Here is a 14810-nt window from a genome sequence, read left to right on the forward strand (position 1 = left end):
GCGATCATGGATTCTGCAGTTAGAATCAAATTGGTGTGACCGGCGTTTAAACAGAACAATTAGCGCACGAGCCAACGATGATTTTCATGCTTGCATAAAATGAACAGAAGAATTAATTATCATTCGCTCGTTGGCCGTGTTTATACTTGAAATGGCTAATTTAAGGAGATGTTCCTTTTGCAGCAGAAATACGCCTCTCCTTATATATTGCATGCGCACTTGCCCAATCCACATTGACACATATGGGGACGTTGGGCGCCTAAATCCGAAAAAAAGTAGAGCCGGCTGTATTCTTGTTTTCGTGCGACTGAAATGCACATGCAAAATACAAACATTGAAATCAATGGCTTCTACTGGGTATTGCACCTGGACATTTGTGTGAAGGAGGCCAAAGTCCACACATCAACACATTCTAAAATTTGCTAATTTTTCCATATTAAATTTACGAGTACCAAGATTACCAGCCATGTCCCATGGGTGTATTCCAGTATGAGGCTTATGGAGAGTCACCCCCTACTTCAGAGACATCTTCCACCATAAGGCATGAAGACACTTGGTTCTGCAGTGGCATCACCATTAGACCTCCGTTGGAAGGGGTATAGGTTCTCCTTGTGGAGAGCAGCTAGTAGATGGGAGGAGACATGAGGCCATGCATGCTCCTCTGGGACATCTAGTATGCAAATGGCAGCTGGTATAATGCTAGGGCACGAAAGATCTGATCGCTCTTTCACTCTATGAGTTCACACAGCACAATTGTTGTGCAAACTGCCAGATCGAATGAGAGGTTTGCAACAGAGTCGTGTAAAAGGGCTTGGGGAAGAAGATTCTACAAGTCCGTGTCGGACCTTTTAACCAGCCTTGTAATGTAACTGGGAACGTAAGCCAAAACCAGAAAAGAACCATGTACAAATATGTATGTCAACTATAGCCCCTCTAGAATGCTACACGGAGGTACAGGATTTGGGCATGGAGGGGGACTTTAAAAAATAAAAGCAAACAAAAAAAACCAAAAAAACCCCCACACACCATGCTCTAATTCATGTTATATTGCATATGATATAGTCTTTCAGCGCACACACTGCAGTCTAATGCACTGTCAGCCCATTGATTCCCCTAGCAACACCATTGCTTAGTTCTGGTGCTGTATTTATGTTATGAGCTTGCTTTTGGTACAATATTTATGCACTGAACCGTTTTGATGCTACATTGGTCTTATAAGCTTGGCTCTGGTACAGTATTTATTCCGAGCTGTTCTGGTGTGGGAATGCTGTGCCGTTTTCTGCACAAGCAGAATACAGTCAGAGTGCGCAAGTTTGTGCACTGCGATATTTTGGAGGCCCCATAGGGCTCCATGGTGTAGGCACCACATGAACAACTAAACCAGCTCTACAATGCGAAAACCTGCAAACAGCTCCTTCCATCTCAGCTTCGGGGACCCTTACAAGTAGGGCAGAGGGAAAGGAGTTGGATATTATTGCTGACTGTAGCTACACCCGATCCCTCTCGTTATGAGTGAGTTGGTGCTAACGACAGTTGTGGCATTAGTTATTGGCTCCAGGATCTTAGGATGTGTCGGAGAAGAATACATGGACCAGCAGAGATCTACATTTGGTTTAGCCGTATATGTACAGTTATTAGGACCAATCAGATGACTGCATCCATGTCTATAGATAGCCATCAGATATATGGTCAGCAAGTGGCTGCAGGGTATTGGGGAGGCTGACAAGACTGCGCTCGTTTTCTGCATAAATTCTGGAAGATAACGCCACAAGTCAAAGTTCTCTTTTAATTTATTATTACAGACCAACCACACCGCTCCTGCACACAGAGTCACCAGGGACCAGGCGGCTCACACTAAGGACCTACTGGGCGTGTAAACGAGGGACGGAAGAGCACAACACTGATGAACCGTTAGTGAAAGTCGGCACAATAGATGAATGGAACAGATTAATGTTTGGCATTGATGATCTCAATGAATTCTGGCTTCAATGAAGCTCCTCCCACCAGGAAGCCATCTATATCAGGCTGGGACGCCAGTTCCTTGCAGGTACCACCGGTGACTGAACCTAAAAATGGAAGAAGAGGTATAAGAGTAACCCGGTTCAGTGAGGATGCATCGATGAAGGCAGTGCAACCGAAAGAGGTAGGAAACCTACAACACTGGATGTCCGCAATGATCAACAGACAGAACTGTCCTGCAGAAGTTACCCTACTTGAAGGCTTCTTGTACTTTTTTGTACCCTTCATAAGCTGCCAGTCTGAGCACTTCCCTTACCATCTGATCACACATTTTAAGACCCGCAAAGTGGGTTTAAGTCCATCTAGAAGGAGGGGAATAATCTCTTCCATATAGGAGCTCCTCTCCCCTCCCCTACCGTAACTGATCAACTACCATCTATGCCGAATTGGGAAAACAATGGGAACGGTTGGCACAAACTACAGTCCATTGACACGACCCTGGTGAATAGAAAGACCTCCTCTGCTAGTACCGGGTCCAGCTAGATGGTCACGCATGTACCCAGGGACTTAGTCGTCATGCTTTAGGAGGTGCAGACAGAGGGGCACTATAGTGGCACTACTCATTTTGGATTTGTTTAAGCGTTTACCTCTCTGCATGGTGTGAATAATGTTAACCCCTTAGTGATGGCCAATACACCTTTTAACTGATCTCACTAGTGTGCAAGTTTAAAGCCCATCCTTTTAAGGCAGCGACTTGGCTGACTGCTGACAGCCAGGTTCCTGCTCCAACCGCCAAGAGCCCTCAGATCCTGCCATTTAACCCTTTGCATGCCACAATCAATAGCAACTGCAGCATAGAAGCAGATGACAGGAGAAGGGGGCTCCTATCACCTGTCAGCACCTCGCAATTGCAAGTTACCAATGAGTTCCAATGGCAGCGAGAGGCCTGACAAGGGCCTCCATGTAACTCAGTCTATTTGACCCCACCTCTGGCAGAGTCTAATAGGCTGATGTTATTATAAGCTTAGTAGAATGCACCAAATAAGTAATGCAGTCTACAATCCTAGCGAGTGAATAATTAGATCTTAAATTCCCTTCACAGACTAATAGATTTTTCCTTAAATTTTTTTCCCTAGACACTAAGGGGTTAAGGACACTATACTGCAGCACAACGTGGAAGAACGGTTTTGCAGTGGATACGTTACCTCCGTAGATAATGCGGACGCTCTTAGCAACATCTTCAGAGACATTGGTCTTGATCCAATCGCGGAGCTTTATATGCACCTCCTGAGCCTGGAGACAAAAAGGGAGAAATTAACATCAAGGATGTTCGATATACAACACTGTCTAATATAAGGAGCGGTGGAGGGTGCCGAATACTAGAGCACCAGGGGAGATGGAGTACACCAGCAGAAAATGGAGCAAGAACACAGGCCAGGGGGTGCAACATGAGGGGGGACTCAAAAGAATAGTCTGCTGGGTGGGAGCGAGATCAGGGAAATACGGATGGGAGGCAAGGGTGTCCTGCGGATTTTCATCCAAAGTGGATTACCACTCAGTGCTGCACGGGTAGGTGCGTTGTCACGACGGAAAGACCAGTCACCTGTTTGCCTACACATTTCATTTATGTGGAAGCCGCCATCATTGGGGAGTTCATCTGGATTGCTCCCAGTTCTCCTGACGGGTGACAACCCGAAGGTCGGACCCCTTCAAAAGTAGTGAAGCAGGCATCCCAATATCCACATGTTTGATGCTCAACGGGACAAATCCCAGGTTAGAGTCCTATGTTTTGGGTTGTTTCGCATTGGTCGGGCCATTAAAAGCCTTTTTGGCTCCTCCAATACTACAAACCGACTCATTAAAAAGGTTGTACCAAAACAGACTCATGACTGATCCATAGGCCAAGTGATAAAAGTCTGATCAGTGTGGGTCTTGATGCCAAGACCCCTACCGATCCTGAGAACGCAAGTCCCGTGACCCCCTCTCTTCACATCACTGGACCTCCTCTGCAGTGACATGGAGATGAATGGTCCGATGGTTCCACATGCACAGGACCACTCATTTTAGTGGGGCTGATAAAATCTGGGCACTTTGCCATCTCTGACGGTTTCACTGAAGATAACTTGAGCACTACCAGGCATGTGCAACCGCCATACTATTCAACTTCCTTGTCTGTGGGGATGCGAAGAGCCTAAGGAGGAGATGGGGACATGGGATCCCAATTCTCAGGATAGGTTGGGGTCTCAGTGAGACTTATCTGTTTTGTGGATAGATAAGCTGATTTGGGTACAACCCGTTTAAATCCTAAAGGCTATAGAATTTTTCGCCTTTGTCCAAAGCTATTCATAGACCTTCAAGAAAACCCTACCAAGCCGACCCAATGTGTCCTGGAGGAACACCAAAACAGAAATACTTATGCTTGAACTCTTACTGAATGCTAGTGACACCACCAGAGACACAATAGTCACCTGCCAACCAGCGGTCAGGAGATACCTGGGCCAGCCAATGGCACAATACTGGGTGACCAGGACACTTGGATTTATGGAAAAACTTCATGCCAAAGATCCCTCCAGTCAGTGTCTGGAAGCCATCTTATCTTGGATGGTCAAAGAGAGTCAAGGAACCATACACATACTCTTGGGGTCCAGTACTCACTTGTTGGGGTGTTGCAGTCTTTCCGGTACCAATGGCCCAGACGGGTTCATATGCCAAAACGACCTTGCTCCAATCCTTTACATTATCTGCGAGGGAGAAGCAGACAGATGAGTAATGAACACTGAGTGACTTCCCAGCGTGACCGGATGTCCGAACCTCGATGGAACCCAAACTCAGAGTAAGCTTACTTTTATCTTTTGGCGCTTTGTATGTAAATTGAAAGTCTTGAGTCAATCAGGCGGTGCTGCCAGTTCCTGGTCACTCCGTCACACCAGTATCCAACTCCCTCCTCCCCCACATCAGGAGCAGGGAAACTAATAGAGGGAGGGAAAACTGGAGACACCACCCAGTTGACTTGAGAACCGGAATTATATACAGGCTGCCAAAAGTAAAAGATTTTGGGCTGTTGCCTACTCTGAGTTTGGGCAGACGTGTGTACTGCATGGAACATGACTGATAGCGCTATGGTGGCAGTTTAGTAGTAAAACTACTGAAGCCCAGGTTCCCTTAAAGGGGTCGTACCAGAATTTGATGTCATCATCTAGCCACAGGGTAGGGAATAAGCTGCAGATCGGTGGTGGTCGGGCTCATCAGATACTCCCGCCAATCTCAAGAACGGAGGTCCCGTGTCTCCAGTCCTTACTGTGGGCTTAGGAAAAAGGAAACATAATGGAGCGCTTGTCACACAAGCGCACCAACACTCGATTCGCTATCAGTCGAGTGCTGCTCAGGCATTTCCATCAGCACCATTGAAATGAATGGAGCACTGACTGTACACGCTCGGCCGGTGGTCCCTTCATGCTGACGTCACTATGGGGAGAGACAGCTGCAGTGACCGGACACGGGAGTCACATTCTAGAGATAGTCCGGGATCTCACGGTGAGGCCCCCACCATAACATAGTATGTTAGACAATGTCCATCTAGTTCAGCCTGTTTCCACCCCTCCTTGTTGATCCAGAGGAAGGAAAAAAACAAAAAACAAACACAATGAGGCTGAAGCTAATTAGCCCATTTGGTGAAAAAAATTCCTTCCTGTGGATAGGGGATAACTTCAAATTCTGGTACAATCCAGTTTAGTGAAAAGGCAAAGAACGTAGAATATGAAGTATAGACTGCAGCAGGCCGCGAATAGGGAGGATTAGCAGAGTCTTACATAGTCTCCAGAAAAGGGTTTAAAAAAAGCAGTAAAAGTACGGCCATCTACAGCGGAGATTCTATTCACACCCAGGTCACAGCTTCCTATATCATGGTTTCAAATGGTGCCTAAAGCACCCGGCTGATTTACAGTGTGGTTCCATCATGGTAATAACCTCTATGCCCACCAATACTAGAGCCTCCATGCCTGTACGTATCACATCTTGTATCCAAGCTAGAGGCTGTACAACAGGGTACTAGAGGCTCCATGCCCGCCCATATCACATCTTGTATCCAAGCTAGAGGCGGTACAACAGGGTACTAGAGCCTCCATGCCCGCCCATATCACATCTTGCATCCAAGCTAGAGGCGGTACAACAGGGTACTAGAGCCTCCATGCCCACCTGTATCACATCTTATATCCAAGCTAGAGGCGATACAACAGGGTACTAGGGCCTCCATGGCCATCCATATCACATCTTATATCCAAGCTAGAGGGGGTACAACAGGGTACTAGGGCCTCCATGGCCATCCATATCACATCTTATATCCAAGCTAGAGGGGGTACAACAGGGTACTAGAGCCTTCATGCCCACCCATATCGCATCTTGTATCCAAGCTTGAGGGGGTACAACAGGGTACTAGAGCCTCCCCTTCAAGGGGTCAGTTTTTGCTCTGATATTGTAACCATTTACTTATATCAACGTTACAATCACACAGAAAGTTCTATCCCATCCGATAACTTCTAGGGGAGGGATTGGTGCTGACAGTGAGTGTATACATCAGGGCGGATATGTTGTGGATACATGTTTCGGGCGCCACAGAATGGATTTTCCTTCAGACTGACACAGCAGTGTATCTAAGCCCATCATGCTCCAAAACTGGTCTTCAATATAGTTTTTGTGACGTGGGTGAAGATATATACACTTTTGGCCTTCCGGCCCCGACCACCACCACCCAAGCAACATGCTTTGGCCTTATGGGCTACCGGCATTGGGTGGGACATGTAGGCACTGGGTGGGACGGGTGGGGACACGTAGGCGCTGGGTGGGGACACGTAGGCACGCTCACCTGCGATGAATTTTGTCTGCTCAAATACAACTTTCTCTGTAATTCCAGCCTCACGCTGATCCAGCTTCTCTCCGATGCAGGCGATCACCCCGATGTTCTCAGATAGAGCATGCGCCACCTTCTGGCCAATCAGCTGTAGAGCAGAGAACACAATATACTCAGACTGCAAAGTGGTTTGGCAATACGTCTTGAAGACATCTGATGAGCCTCGTAGGAAGGAACATGAATGGGCCGGGATACAGAAGGTCGTCAGCAGGATCCAGACACATTGTCGGACAAGGATCTCACCTCATCTGATTCCCCGAAGACATGTCGCCTCTCGGAGTGCCCCAGGATCACCCAGGTGCAGCCGATGTCTTTGATCATGGCAGGGCTGGAAGACAATGTGATGTTAGAGACAGGCGGCAGGACTTATACGCAGTGTACAGAGGCGATGAAGACATCCGCACCTGATCTCCCCGGTAAACGCTCCTTTGGCCACCTTATAACAGTTCTGTGCAGCTACGCCATATTTCGCATCAAGCTTCTGCCGGGCGAAGTCCAGATAAATAGAGGGGGCGCCGCAGACCACATCTGTAACAGAAGAGGAAAGGCATCCCTTTAAGAGTCAGAAGTCAGGACTTTAAAGGAGAACTCTGCAGCACATACTGGGACACAGTTCCCAGGTCACTTCCAACCCCTCCTCCATTATAACGTCATTGATGGCACTAACCAGTTCTGTATTATCTAACGGCACCTGTCTTTATAAGCAGAACTTAGGGACCACACTGGACAGACTAACAGTTCACCACCCGTCAGCTGATTCCTGGTCCTGCTGTCAGTATGGACAGCGCTGGAAGCAGATATAGTGCTGTCCGTATTACAGTGGCCTGGTTTGGTACTGCAGGCACAGCTCCTATTGAATTCTACAGGAGCTGCAGTACCAAACTGGGCCACTGCAGTGTTGACAGTGCCATCTGCTACCATCTCTGTCCACACTGACAGCAGGACTGGGAATCAGCTGATCCCCACCAATCAACTATTGATGACCTACTGGCCTACCCCGGGAGGATCGGATTTTACAGAAGTGATGGGAGGCGTCTGAGTAAATGCTTTACATTGGCGCGAAAAAAAAAAATGCACGTTAACAAGCGTGATATCAGGCCCAGTTTCTCGGCGCACTATCGCACTCAGCCGTGTGAATGTAGCCCAATGGTCATCAAGGCCCCAGAGCAGATGGATTGAACATTTTGAAAACTCCACCCTCTAGCTCACTTTTGATTGGGTGGTTCCCCTATTCAGCGACTCTCTGGTTGTGGGACCAACTTCTCTCCCAGGACTATTGGAGATGTGGGGGATATTACCTGCACTTCTCTGCTGTCCCATTGATCCCAAATGTGGGTCCCGTTTTTGTTGTCCAAGATGGCCAAAGCAATCTATAGACTACTATTGCACTACACCTGCTCTGATTGGCCAGAGCTGCTCATGTGATCAGCACTGGCCAATCAGAGCAGGGCACAGTGTATATTAGGTAATTAGAAAATTGTTGTGGCCAATTTCAGGAGAACAGAACTAGCGGATCCGAGGGGCGGCAGAACAACCTGGGACAGAATTTTGTCCCAAAACCAGAGGGTCCCTTTAAAAAGGCATCTCCAATGTTACAGGCATCCTCAGCTCCTTCCATGAATTTACATATAATGGTGGGAGACTCCACCAGTGGACGGGGCGGTACTGTTCAATACCAGAACCCCAAGCTACCACGTAGGAGACCGACCCGCTGCGTACCACCCAACCTACTCCGTGTCCTGGCAGCTAGTAAGGAAGGATTCCACCACAGGCCAGAGTTTAGGTAGACTTCCCCTTTAAGACGGATTCTTCATCTCCATCTCTTTCTGCAGTTACAGTTTGGAGAACTTCCCGTAAGAATATCCAAGCGATGACCCAAGCTGACCTATACAGTGGGGCGACAGGTGCCAGCTCTGCCACCCTGCCAGCTGGCTCACCACGGGGTCCTTAAGGGCATCGTGCCTTGTAGGTGCAGTAACTGCTTCGCTCACAGCCTCCGAGACCCCGAGTCAGGGGGCTTCAAGTCTATACAATGCCCTCATATATGCAGCCATAGTGCGGTTCTACACAACCTCTGGTGGAGGCGTTAAAGGGAAACTCCGGGAGAAGAGAAAGTAGTGATAAGGGATTCGGTCAGACTGATGAAGACTCAAGCAGCGCCCCCAGGTGGGAGGGACAAGCCGCTTCACTCCATACGGAGGTGGCGATCTACTAACAGCATCTGTACGCTACAGATGTGCCCATACTGGTACGATCCGCGCCCGTCATGTGACCCGAACCCATTATAATCCTCTGCTAGTAAACAAAGACACTTCCTATTCACTGACAGAAAGCAGAGATACCGCAAAACTGGATTTTAGGCGATTGTAATTAGTAAAAAAGAAAAGTCCTAAGTTTTCTTACTGTTTTTATGCCTTCTGCGATTTTCACACGGTGTGCGGGACCAGGCTCACGGCGCCGAATGGTTACCGTGTATTATGCGAGCTCCGTGCGCCCCTCAGTAACTCAGGCAGCCAATTACATGGCCGTACGTAGTTGCGCTCACATTAGTGTGTCGGAATTGCGTGATACGCAGGCGCGGGAGTACTGTCACATGCCGTACAATGTCACCGCCATACGGATGCCAGTTATCGGTGGCATCTGGTTCTGTCACACCAGCGCTACACATATGGGGAGCCTGAAGGAACTCAAGGAAGACCCCTTCCGTGCGTTCACATACTGAGCGGCAGCCGGCGCCCCCCCTCTACTCGGCTATTTTTGGACTCTCCCTCGGTTTATTTCAGGCACTCGAAAAGGTTAAAAGTCGCGACCTTCACATCCACCCAAGTGCAGAGCGGCTGAAAGGTCAGCGCTGTTTTTAGGCCGTCTAACTGGCTGCCGCAGGAGTGAAGGGTTAAAGGTCACTTAGGGACCAAACTGATCCTTGTGCTCTGTAGCTTCACCCCAGGGGGTAAAGGCATGGGCATCAGCAGAAGCTGGTTACCGCAGCACCGGAGGGCACATTCTGGTTACTGTCTCTTTAAAGGGCCGGCACTGCAGAGGGAGAGTACGTGCCCGAGAGCACAGACAGCAGTGCATCCACCCGCGCTGATGAACACAATACCCAGTCTATGCCACAGCTGTGCCCTCATTGTTCTTGCAGCCCAGGGAATTCTGGGACTTGTAGTCCAAGTGCATGATGGGTCCTGCTGTAGTCACAAGGCAGACAGTCTCTGGCCTCGTTATACTGTATCTAGGTGCCCCTCCCCCATAGCTACAAGGAATCCTCCATCCTGGCATCAGGGGACATCGTGCCCAGCCCGTGGGCACTACAGGACTTTGTGCCCGTTTATGCTGTACTGTGGACCTTGATCGGGTTCAAGGTCAAGAAGACTGGAAGCTTCCAGGCCCAAACCAGCTGGCACTGCCAACCTGCCCCCTAGATAAAGCCATGCAGCCTGGGCACACAGAATGAATGGCGTTCCTACTACAGTAGTAACAGGAAATTGCGTTACTGGCTCCCTGCAAAGTGATGCATTAACCCCTTCACTGCATGGCACACACCCACCACATGAATAATCCACCTGCCACCCTGCTACGATTAACCAGTCAGTCCCAGCGCCGGGCATCAGGGGAGGAGTCTGCTGCAGTCTACATAGCATGCTGGGGGTTGTAGTACCGCAGCAGCCAGGAAGCAGCAGACCGTTAATCAATGGGAGGATACAGGAAGGCATCCCCTCCCCCATAATCCATACCCAGTGCCCATTAAAAACCCACATTTGCCCTTGAAATGCAGAACTGGATCCTATTTGCAGCTCAGAGCCAAATGGTGATGGGGGCAATATACACGAGGATCGGCCATTAAAGGGTTAGTCGTACGGTCAGGGTGCAAAAACCAACCCATGAGGGTCTGATCATGGGCAATCACTAAACAATGCGCCAACGTCTGGTTCAGGGGGCATCAGGTTGGCCCATTGATGGGGTAACCACTGGCGGCAGAGGGGGCACTGGACCTGGGAGCACCAGCGGGGTATCTGCCCCATGATGGCTCATTTTCATTGGTCCAATCCCATGGGCACCATTTACCCCAAAATTAGGTCAATAACTGGCACTAACAGTCAGATCACCCCCTGCACACAACAGGACAAAGGCCAGAGATATGGAGGGGGCACACAGGATGGGGCAGCAGATATATAGAGCAAGGAGCCAGGGGCACAGATGAGCACCATGCATGGAGGAAGGACCCCCGGGCACCGACCCCACATGGGGGCACCAGCAGGGATTAACCCCTTCCCTACTGCCCAGGGCTCGGGTCCCCCACCTGTCTCCGTATTGATCTTGGCGGAGTTCAGGGTCTTGATCAGCTCCTCAAGGCACTTCTTGTCGCCGTTCATCTTCCAGTTCCCCCCGACGAAAAACTTCCTTGGAGACATGTCTGCGGCAGCGGCGGGGATCAGAGTCCTGAGGATGGATCGAGTGCGGAGGTGACAGGAACAGAGAGTCAGAGCGGCGCCTTTAAATATAGACCCAGGGCACGCCCAGCCCTGGGCAAAGGTTCCAAAGCCACGCCCATTGACGGTCTGGCGTAGGCACGTCTCCCGGCTCCGGCGCCATCTTTAGTGTGGGCAAAGTCCTTGTCTGCCAGTATATAGGGGAGAATCTACATGTTAGTAGTTATTACTGAGAAGGGTATCGCATCTCTGTAGGGCGCCAGCAATATCATCTAAAAGCGATAAAAGACAGCGGCAGCACGATCGCACGGTCGTATTTTTAGTCCGTTAGATTTGTCAAAATTAGGGTATAGCCAGAGGAGCCATTTTCCAGCCCAATTTTCAGACCAATGGAAATAAAGCAGATTTTAACCCCTTAATGGCAAGGCACTTTTTTTTTCATGTTTGTTTTTTACAGCCATCTTTTTAAAAATCGTACCGCGTTTACTTTTCCATCGACGTCGTTGTCTGAGGGCGTTTGCTGCGGCACATGCTGTATTTGTCATCGGTACTATATAATGTACTGAAAAACTTTTAAAAAGTTTTACTTTTGCTGTCCTACTTTCAAAAATAAAATACAGTTGGAAAAAAAAATAAACGTACGTTCTGCCGCCATTTCTTTATTTTCCCGTTAACACAGTTGTGTGTGTGTGTGTGGGGGGGGGGGGGGGGCGGTAGTTTCTTTTGGTAATATTTTGGAGAACATGCAACTTTTTGATTGCTGTTTGTTACATTTTTTATTGGAGATGGGGGTGACCAAAAAATGTAATTCTGGAGTCGTGTGTTTGTTTTTTCCCCCGACGACGTTCACCCCGCGGAGTAAATGATGTGCTACTTTAATCAATCCGACTTTTACAGACACCGCCATACTAAATATGTATTTTTTAGTTTTGCCTCTTTTCAAACTTTAATACTTTTTTTTAATATTATTAACTAACAAAACTTTTTAAAACTCATTTTTGCATTTTTTTTAGTCCCCATAGGAGACTTGATCTTAGTCGTATACCATAGTACTGCATTATACCCCATTCTGACAGGCAGTCTACAAAGGCATGAGGCATGACTTGATAGGCAATCAACCATGGCAGCCCCGGGGGGTCTTCAGAAGGCCCCAAGCTTCCATGGCAAACAAATGGCACCTTGCGATCTCATCCCAGAGGCGCTATTCAGGACCCTGCAAAACCAATCAGGGCATTTAAATACTATGGTCAGAACAGGCTGTGACATTTAAAGGGTTAACAGCCACAATCAGCGTTCACACCGATCGCGGCTGTTATGGGCGGGTGACGGCTATCAAAGACAGCTGTCACCCACATAACAGATCATGTAAAGCCCAAACCCTACGACATTCCTGTACGTCCTGGGGTGTTAAGGGGTTAAACGGTTTTATTAACACGTGCGATTTCTATTTGGACGAACCGTCGAAGTGAAGTCATTCACGGAATCTCCTGTTGTGATTTTCGGACAAAAATCGCGCCTTCAACTCTATGGGGTTGGTTAAAAAACGGATTGCATTTGTTTGATGTAACTGCGATTTATTTTCATGACATGTAACCATGGTAACCACAAAAAGGGGTGCAGAATAGAGATGAGCGAACGTGCTCGGCCACGCCCCTTTTTCGCCCGAATACCGCGATTTTCGAGTACTTCACTACTCGGGTGAAAAGTACTCGGGTGCGCCGGGGGGGCGGGGAGAGGCGTGGCGGCGTGGGGGGTAGCAGCGGGGAACAGGGGGGAGCCCTCTCTCTCTCCCTCTCCCCCCCACTCCCCGCTGCAACCCCCCGCGCCGCCACGGCGACCCCCGAATTTTTTCGCCCGAGTACGGAAGTACTCGAAAATCGCGGTATTCGGGCGAAAAAGGGACGTGGCCGAGCACGTTCGCTCATCTCTAGTGCAGAACCTTTCATTACATTATTTGTCCCATTATGCATTTTTTTTCACAGCAACACAAAAACCGCAAATCGTATGAAAAATCAGTCCAATTTTTAAGCTCTGTGAACAGAAGCTTATAACTGTTCTATTTCCGGCCACACGACCGCGAGGACTTCGTGTTTTTGCAGGATGAGTTGCGTTTCCGTGGGTGCGATGTTATACACTATATAATGTATGCAAAAACTTTTGAAAATGGGGTAAAATGGAAAAAAACGCAATTGCTATTTTTTCTTTGGGGGGGGGGGGAGGTATTTACTTTTGCAGCAGTCATAATGCGTTACAAATAACGTTAACTTCCTTCTGGGGGTCGGTAACATTCTGGCCATGAAATCCTTACAATTATTTTGTGTTTTATTACCTAAATTAAAAGCCATGCCATTCTGCCGTGGCTTTCTTTAGGCTGGGGTCACACGGGACGTATTCCCGGCAGAAATCTTGCGGTTCACTCTAGGGTTTGTTGGTCTTGCATGCCTGTACATGTGTTACGTGTTTGAACAGGGGCTTGTCCAGTGTTTGTGCAGGTGGCCAGACATCAGGTGTGGATAGCACTGTCCTGTGTATATGGTGTGAGCAGCGTCGTGTTCTGTATGTCTGTGCTGGTGGCGAGACATGAGGAGTGAACAGTTCTATGTAGTTGTTCTGTCTTGCATGCTAGCCCTAGTCTGTCTGGTTCCGTGTATTAACCCTTCAGGGATACTCCGGACCGAGGTTCCAGCGTGGGGCCACCTTTATCAAGGCGATCGCCTTGCTTATGAGGTAGGGTCCTATCATTCACCTTGCTGCTTATGGTCAATTGTATTGCTAGTGTAGGGACCGAGAGACACGAGGACCGTTGATCCCTGGACTCGCGGCTTAAGTGACGGCCAATTTACGAACTAATTCCTCTTATTTATTACAGCAGTTGCATCTGTTATGTGTGCTGGTATGCAAGGTGAGTGTTGATTTCCTGTTGGCAGTCCTCATCTCCGGTAACGTTCATGGGGGCCTGGTGCTCACTTGCCCACACAACTGTAATAGATGCGCTGACTCTTGCCTTGTTGGCAAGAGCAGCTAGAAATTTGTCGTGGTGGTGTGGGCAGAAAGAATCAAGATCGGGGTCGCTTCTTGGTGGCATGGGCAACTGGAGGTCCCCCTTGGAGTGTCCGCCTCCATTGTGGTGGCAGGAGCTGCTAGAGGTCCCCACTTGATTGTAAGCTTTTAGGAATAGGTTGTATATGTTTCTTTCTTGGTGGCGGGGGCAATTAGAGGTTTCTCTTGTGCCAGCCGACCTAGTCTTGGTGGGGGCAGCAAGTGGTCCCTCTTGTGGCACCAGCACTCATCTTGGTCACAGGGGCAGCTGGAGATCTCCCTTGAGGCACCCACCCCCTTCTTCGTGGGAGGGGCAACTAGAGGTCCCCCTTGGGGCATCTGCCTCCATTGTGGTGGCGGGAGGCTGCTAGAGGTACCCCTTGATTGCAAGCTCTTAGGAGCAGGTTGTATATGTTTCTTTCTTTATAGCATCAGCTCTCCTGAGCTTCTATATACAGGAGATAGTTAATGCAGGA

At 48.8% G+C, this 14810-nt stretch overlaps 1 protein-coding gene across 1 annotated transcript; it reads right to left on the bottom strand.

The window, feature by feature from the left end:
* Positions 1 to 1772: 1772 nt before the first annotated feature.
* Positions 1773 to 11356, bottom strand: TPI1 (triosephosphate isomerase 1). Its single transcript, XM_066601255.1, has 7 exons — positions 11166 to 11356; positions 7270 to 7393; positions 7109 to 7193; positions 6821 to 6953; positions 4615 to 4700; positions 3165 to 3252; positions 1773 to 2066 (listed from the first exon to the last, which is right to left on the bottom strand). Exons 1-7 carry the CDS (start codon positions 11275 to 11277, stop codon positions 1948 to 1950), a joined length of 747 nt encoding a protein of 248 aa, XP_066457352.1. The 5' UTR covers positions 11278 to 11356; the 3' UTR covers positions 1773 to 1947.
* Positions 11357 to 14810: the final 3454 nt, after the last annotated feature.

The sequence above is a fragment of the Eleutherodactylus coqui genome, chromosome 4 (genome assembly GCF_035609145.1).
Source record: "Eleutherodactylus coqui strain aEleCoq1 chromosome 4, aEleCoq1.hap1, whole genome shotgun sequence".
NCBI lineage: Eukaryota > Metazoa > Chordata > Amphibia > Anura > Eleutherodactylidae > Eleutherodactylus > Eleutherodactylus coqui.